The 7,942-nt window shown below is 39.4% G+C and overlaps 1 protein-coding gene across 3 annotated transcripts in view; it reads left to right on the top strand.

The window, feature by feature from the left end:
- Nucleotides 1-283: 283 nt before the first annotated feature.
- Nucleotides 284-7,942, top strand: part of hibadha (3-hydroxyisobutyrate dehydrogenase a) — a 21,780-nt gene continuing 14,121 nt past the window's right edge. For all 3 annotated transcript variants that reach the window (XM_067504879.1, XM_067504888.1, XM_067504899.1), the window contains exons 1-4: nt 284-402; nt 1,952-2,112; nt 2,345-2,454; nt 2,593-2,714. In XM_067504879.1, the coding sequence (XP_067360980.1) occupies nt 336-402; nt 1,952-2,112; nt 2,345-2,454; nt 2,593-2,714 (460 nt within the window). In that variant the 5' untranslated portion in view covers nt 284-335. The remainder of the gene's footprint in view (nt 403-1,951; nt 2,113-2,344; nt 2,455-2,592; nt 2,715-7,942) is intronic.

Genomic DNA, 7,942 nt, shown 5'->3' with positions numbered 1-7,942 from the left:
GGATATGTCTTCCTGGTAAAATGAGTGGGTCAAAAAACAATTTCATTTACTTTTTTCTACCTAATTAAAAACATTGCAAAACCAAAGATGCACTGTAAAGTTAATTTTATAATGAGTAATTCTACTGTTTTTCTTTTTTTATTCTTTTTGCTTTTATCTGAAAGGAGGCTGTTGAAGCCCTTTAACAAGGATATCCCGCCTTTCTCTATTCCCATTTGCCACAGGAATTCTTCGTGAGCTGCGATTGGTAGAAATCCTACTCAATCACAATTGTTTAGTTTGACTTTCCTGACTTGACAGATGTCACTGTACGCCGAGGTCAAGTGGAAGAAAGCATGGCTGCGTTACTTAGAAGGTCTCGAAATGTTTTAAGGTGGAATAGGAATGTCGACTTTGCCTATGGTAACGTATGCGCTTGTAGTGTTGGATTCTTCGTGCCGTTTTGTTACGTTTCCTAGTGTGTGTTCAGAGAAAAATGCAAGCGGATCAGTTGCTCCAGCCTGTTAGCTAGGTTAGTTAGCCCTGTGGAGAAGTGATGAACACTTACTGTCCATGTTGTTCTGGTGTACCGTGGACCACAGGCTGGACGTGGTCCGAGTTGGCCACCTACTTTATGCGGCTCAGTCATGCAGAACAGTACCGTGTGCGTAAAGCTTAAAACGTGAAGCTGTGGTCAGCAAAGCAAATTTTACCCGAGATGATCTCTTTAATATGACTTTACAACATATTTTGATTTTTTTTTTTTTTGTCGTCTTTTGTTCTCGTCATGAATTAGTCTTGGGTTGCAAAACCTAATCTATCCACGTTTTCCTACTCCATCCCAAAATGCAAGACACTTCAGGAAAAGTGAATATTAAATTAAATAAAGCTACTTGTAATCCAGGGAATTGCAAAACGTGGTTTAAATGTGTCACTTTTATGGACCAAACTTCAGGCTGATATAAATAGGCTAATGGGAAATGGAAAAACAAATGGCCTATTTGTAGGCTGTATCTTGGTAATTCTAAAATGTTATAGTGTATACTGAATTTTATCATCACAATTCAGCACAATAATTCCAGAATAATGAGAAGATCTGCCATATTTTTTCAGTCTTAGCTCTCTGAGGTTTGTTTTCAAAGTAATGTAATGTAATATGTCCTATTATTAAAATTATAAAATATAAGTATTAGCTCACACATTATTGAGTGTGTGTGAGCTAGTTTAGTGTGTGAGGATTTAGTTCTTGGAAAACATGTTTATAATTTGCATGATAGAATGATGTCCTTCTTAAACAGAATAAAATGGGTGCAATAGCACTACAGTGTTGTGCAAGACAAAGCTACATGTCTGCCTGGAAGAATCTGGTTATCACTCAGTTGTATTTATTACATAATTTGCATAATTATACAGTAGTAAATTCTCGTCTGACAGAGAATAAGGTATCCACTTGATGACAGTGATAACTAACTATCATCATAGAAATAATTTATAATGTACTTTAGATAAAGATTGGTTTATAAAATAATATACTAAATAAGTTAAGTTTGCTGAGTTTAAAAAAGAGCTTTGTTTGGTATTAGTTTTCCAGCCCTAATTCTGTTGTTGTAGTCTGGTTGGTTTACTGCCAGAGTTTCCACTCTGTTTAGTATCAATTAACCTCCCTGGACCTTGGGTAAGCCAACAATGTTTAATAGGCTCGCGAGACAGCCCCAAAGCAAGTTCTAAGATTCAATGCATACAAGATTTCCTGGAAGAAAATACTATGACACAGTCACATTTCCTTACCATTCAAAGTGATAGTTTTCACTGCACTACTGCATCAGTAAATAGTTTTATTTGGCAAGCAGAATCACAGTATAGCTGCAACAAGATCATGTTTTTTTTATAATTAGCTTTAACCTGTGATAGGACACACTGTCTCTACAGCCTTTCTGACATGTTTCTCACACATTTGTGTTTCTTCCATCAGTGTCAACACGATCAATGGCTTCAAAAACGCCAGTGGGGTTTATTGGTCTGGGAAACATGGGTAGTCCTATGGCCAAAAACTTGTTGAAAAATGGTTATCCTGTTATTGCCACTGATGTCTTCCCTGAGACCTGCAAGGAGCTGCAGGACCTAGGTGCTCAGGTAACATGTTCTCAGTAAAACATTACATGTGCACATTTGAACTCTTAGTTAGCAGGCCAGCTTACTAAGAGCTAATAATACACTTAGCAGCCATGTGTGTTTGAAAGCTGATTTATACACACACTTCCTTTTCCCACTTATTCTTTGAGGCTCAATGCAATTCTATTACTATATAGCTATAACCTGTAATTTGTCCATGATGATATTGTAAAATGATGGCTCTAAAATTCAGGTAGTAGTCACCCCAGCAGAGGTGGCGGAAAAAGCAGACCGCATCATCACAATGCTCCCCTCAAGTCCTAATGTCATAGATGTCTACACAGGCTCAAATGGCATTCTCAAGTAAGCAAACCTCACTATCACAGTCCCTGTGACAATGATGACATTCATATGTAACGTAGAAACACAAAGGTTTAGCTCGACAAAGGTTTTGATGGACTATATATTAAGTGTTAGTGTCTTTTGTTTTAACTTTTTCAGAAAGGTGAAGAAAGGAACACTGTTGATTGACTCCTCCACCATTGACCCTACGGTCACAAAAGAGATGGCATTTGCTGCAGAAAAGATGGGTGCTGTGTTCATGGACGCTCCAGTTTCAGGAGGTAATGTCCCACCTAAAGAATTAGAAAGTGAGTGTGTGTTTTTGATTTGCTGTCTTACACCAGGCAAGGCTATCTACATTATGTGATTCAGTGTCAAAGGCATGTGGCATATTGGGATTTATCAGAGACCATCAGAACTGATTATTCAAAAGGAAAAAGAGAAGTTATAGGCAGCGTAGCAGCAGAATCTGACTGCTAGTTTGTTCATTTGAGATTACCAATAATTAATAGTGTTAGGCCTATGACCTCTTAGAGTTGCTGCTGAACTGTCTAACACTCTTTTGTATATATAAACTGTGGGACCTTTTGGGTTACTGCTAGGACATGGATTGTAATTACTGAGCGGGCCAGCCAGTAGGTGCCCTATTGAGGTTTTTACTGCTGCGTTTGACCAAGGACTTTTAAAGGCAAGGTTAAGGTTTTAGATCCTCATTATGTTGGTGCTGTCTGCTGGTGACGGGTCCTTGACAGAGCACAGGATCACCAGCCATCCTTAATGGGCTGAGCTGCAGTGGAGAATCCCGTGTCATGGCTTTTCATGTTGATGGAGCTGTAATGGCGGGTATCCCATGTTAGTGCCTTTCATGTCAGATAAAGAGTCATAAAGTGGAGAGAAACTGCCCTCACATAGAGTGCAGAAGAGGAGAAGAGGGAGATAAAACATGAAGGAGACACATTGCAGTAAAACTGTCCATCTCTTGGTCTTGGATTTTTTTTCTCTTTCACTCAAACGGACAATTCCTTTGAGTTGGGTGAGCTATACCCTGACACTCCTATATTCTGACTTCTACCTCATAATGTGTTTGCTTTATATTGCACAATCTTTAATTCATGCACAATAAAACTGTAGCTTTTGCTCCCTTACCAACACAGACTTGGCCTAAATGGGTGTGTGTTTACATGCTGGCGTCTGCAGAACAGACCCACTGCAGTTAGTGAGATCAGAGCAATAATCCTGTTACTCTTTCTTAACATACTCTCTGTTTACATACTATAGACAGCACATAGTTAGTGTCTGCAGTCCTCTGTGAAGGTTCTTCCTCTCTTGAATCTCAATGGAGACTCTTTTACTAACTTGAGCTGACCATTGATTTAACTGGTACCTCTGGTGTCTGCAAGTAGCTCTACAGATGCTTTTCTCTCACACACGCTTGCAAACATGCGTGGGCCTACACAAAGTTACAATGGATATGATGCCCACAGGACATATATACTGTTGGTCCAACAGAATAAGTAATTTAAAGATGTTACTTGTGGCTTTAGGAACTTGTCATTGGCATGTTTCACTATCTCATGAAACTTGTAAACAAACATATAAACCAGCAAATCAAAAACAAATTAACTGATTGATTAATTAGAAAAGAAATAGAAAGTTTCAGCCCAAAATGCACACACAACCATACATACTCTTTGTTTGGAGTAAGAGTTAGTGGCAGTGTAAGGACCCTGATAAGCCAGACTAAACCTGTGGAGATAGGTCATAAAAAAGTGTTCCAGTATGTGGTAACTGAAGAGGATATAAGATAATACTGAATATCCTAAATCACCAAACCCCTTACCCCACTTTCCAGAAGATTGGGTGTGGATGTTAGGTTACATACTGTATTCCAACCAGGAGATGGCACCATCCCCAAATAGGGCACTGTCATACTCATAACGTGTGTGTGCAAGAGAGAAGTATGGATGACATCAACTCAGCTTGACGACTAACATTATTACCTTTTTATTTATAGAAAATAAAAGACAGTATAATGTAAACGCATAGTAGAAAATACTTCAATGCAGGATTGAATTTTTTTGAAACCTGCTGTTGACTTGAGAGAAACACAATTATCTAAATTATATTATTATTATCTTTTGTGTACATTAGTTTGAATTTACTTTAAGGAAGGTGAGGTCCAATCAAAACGTGGACTTAGGATAGTAATTCAGTTAGCACAGACTAGCTGTGATCTCCCATACTTCCAAAGGTCTCGAGACACAGGCTGTTATTTTTGTGGTTTTTGTAGTTTTTTATTTTTACATTGGATTTTTCTTCTGATATAAAATGAACCCTTTCGTGTGTTTGTGTGTGTGGTGTACGAGGTGGCACATTCTACACAGAGATGTGTGTGTGCGTTTGTCTGTGTGAGCGTCACTAGAGGTTTGGCAGCCGTGGGATCTGAATTGCAGAGTCATAACCCTTTTTTTAAAAAAGCAGTCTAAAAACTTGAACTTTCTTCTCATGGACATCCTGCTGTCTTTCATTCTTGCATATAGACCAATGTCTTGGGCTTTTGCGTTGTATGACACACCTGTGTCCTTGTGTATACACACATACATAATCACATAGCTTTGCAATCTTTACACACTTATCATCTTCATAAATGCAGTTATATAAACTTGCACACTGGTTCTTTAGGCGTGCTAACACACACACACACACACACACACACACACACACACACACGCAACCACTGTCTGGTGTCATTAAAAGTGTCCACATGCAAAGTTGACCCACAACAAAACCAGCTCTGATGTCACAGAACCAGGGTGTTGGCACAGTAATGGCAAAAATAGGAGGTCTGGCTAACAAGCGACAGGCTCGTTAGCAGTAATTACCCAGAATGCCTGTGTTTGTGTCTGTGTGCCCATGGTGGGCTGCCACATTGCTAACGGACGACGGTTTTAAAAAGGCCCTAAAAAGAAATCTTTCATTGTGTTTTTCTCAGCGCTGGGAAAGTCAGGGAATAGTGCAAATGAAAACAAGAAGGTGTCTAGCTGTTGTGGGACCATGGGCATTCAAGCTAATGTTGCTTGGTTGTGAGGTCCTATAATCTTCAGCTAACTACCTCTTTGGGCTGAGTTTCAACACCACTCTAATCATATCCATACCACATCAACTGAAGCCTGGATGTTGCAGTGTGTCATTTGCCTACAGTTTTAACGTCATTCACCAGCCTGTAGAAGCTTGTTCAAGCCAAGGCTGGCACCAGTTTGATCATCTGTCAGCACTGCCAATCCACTCATCTGTTCTCTGATATAAATTCTCTTTTGCCCTCCAAGGCAACTACACCTGGGGGTTTTTGCGTAAAGATCAACTCTGACTTTGGCTTACACTCTTGTTCTTAAAATTAGTCATAACTGAGTTAAATTTAAAATGTTATTAGTTGTTATTAGTCGTTAGTTTTTAGTATGTTAGTAAAATAGTCACAATCCAATGTACCCACCCTTTTATTTTTACAATGGCATGAAATGTAAACCGTGGAATTATCTGATTTGTGGATTTGTTATGAAAAGCAATTTGATCTTAGTCTCTGTCACTAGTATAGAAAAAAACAGTGAGATTTATTTGTTTGAAGTCATTCTGTTGTAGTGGATAGAGTCATTATCCTGCCGCACCATCCAGCTTCTGCTGAGATTCTGCTTGTGGACAGCCACACTGGTATTCTGTAGGATACCTTAATGAACTCTTAACACTTAAATTATGGCAAGCTTTCACTAATCATGACACTCATTTGGTTCACAACAGCAGATGCTTTTTATGAATGGAAAACTCTAACATGTTTGTGAGTAAAAAAAGTTTCAGAGCAAAAAACTCCACACCTCCAATCGTGTTTCATTGACTGGACTCCATGTTTTGTAACTCCTGCCCCCAATTACCTTTCATTGATGTCATTAGCCCAGGGGTTTCCACACAACCTACTCTGTGAATGTTAGAAATGTTTTTAGTATAGACATATACAATACAGTGATTTTCATTTATGCATTTGATTTTTATTTGTTCATAGTAACTTAGATGAAGATCTGATCATATTTGAATACTAATTTATTCATAAATGAAGCTAATTCCAAAGGGCATTTTTTATGCCACTTATCAGCAAATAGTTTTTTTTTTTTACTACTGTTTTCCAGGACAATTGTTTTAATTGTCCTGTTTTGTACACTGCAATTTGAGAAAACGCATGCAAATAGACAAAACACAACCAAATTGAGAAAAGCACTGCAAAAGCCACACTACACCAAGGAAACCTCTAAAAAGGAGCAACTAAAAATACATTTACAAATCTAAATGTCCGTCACTTTTTAGTGTTGATGACAACTGTCCTAGCAATGTTTCCAGGGGGCCATTTAGATTTGTAAACGTATTTTCTTCAATTTCTCTTCCTTAATTTGGTTGTGTTGTGCCTTTTTGCAGCACGTTTCTTAATGCTGCGCCTGTGTTGTCAAATTGGTGAAGTGGGTTTATATATTTGCTTGTGTTTTGCCTATTTGCATGTGTTTCCTCAAATTGCCGTGCTTTGAGCCCTCGGGGCCACCGTAGTTCTGCCGCCTAGCTAGAATATCTTCATCATCATCGTCAGAATTTTGAGACACATCTTAACACTCTTAATCAGTCCCATTTGCCATAGGTCAGTGGAATGAGTAGTAAAGAACTTGGGCTAACCTAATCCAGTCTGATGAATGGGATTAATGCCATGGAGTCTGAAGGCAGATTAATGAAGGTTAGTGATGATTTGCTGCTACTGAGTTAAGGAATCAGTTTGGATGAGTAGGGGGTGGTGCTTTTGCAGTCTGTCATGTTGAAGGCTAACCAGTATTATAGAGCGTCAGTGGTCCTGAGACTAGATTTGCATAACAAGCCTTTTACTGACTGGTTTGGTGACATTGAGGGAGAATGTGGCACATAAGGGGGGATTGAGAGGGAGGGTGTGGGGCACTTAAGTGACCAGGTGATGGGGGGGCTCTAGCCTATGCTCCAGATGGATGTAGACCAACAGCAGCTGGGGACTGACTCTTACAGCTCTGCTCCTATGTCATCTGCTTTGTGTGTGTGTGTGTGTGTGTGTGTGTGTGTGTGTGTGTGTGTGTGTGTGTAAAAAGTCAGCTGGTGTATGAGTTATACAAAAAGTCTCCATCCGTCAAATGTTACCCAAACATCACACTACATGTCACTCATCTAAAAGGCAATTAGCATTCTGTCTCTGTGAAGGACAGTTTCTGCACCACAACCGTCTGAGAGTGTGTATGTGTGTGTTTTGTCTGTGCCCCTGCTTGATAACAGGCTAATTGTGGATCATTATTAAGTTGCTCTATCCTACATGAATCTCATTGGGCCAGGGACAGGATTGATTGTGGATCTCCCCTGCTCCCTCCATCCTCTGTCACCTACCATTGACCAGCACCTCCCCTATGGAATAAAGCAGTTACTGATGATGGTGATGATGATGATGATGAGGCCTGGCCTG

This window comes from Channa argus, chromosome 1, assembly GCF_033026475.1.
Source record: "Channa argus isolate prfri chromosome 1, Channa argus male v1.0, whole genome shotgun sequence".
Classification (NCBI taxonomy): Eukaryota; Metazoa; Chordata; class Actinopteri; order Anabantiformes; family Channidae; genus Channa; species Channa argus.
Note: the sequence above shows the minus strand (reverse complement) of the source record. Positions and strands in the feature narration are given on the sequence as shown.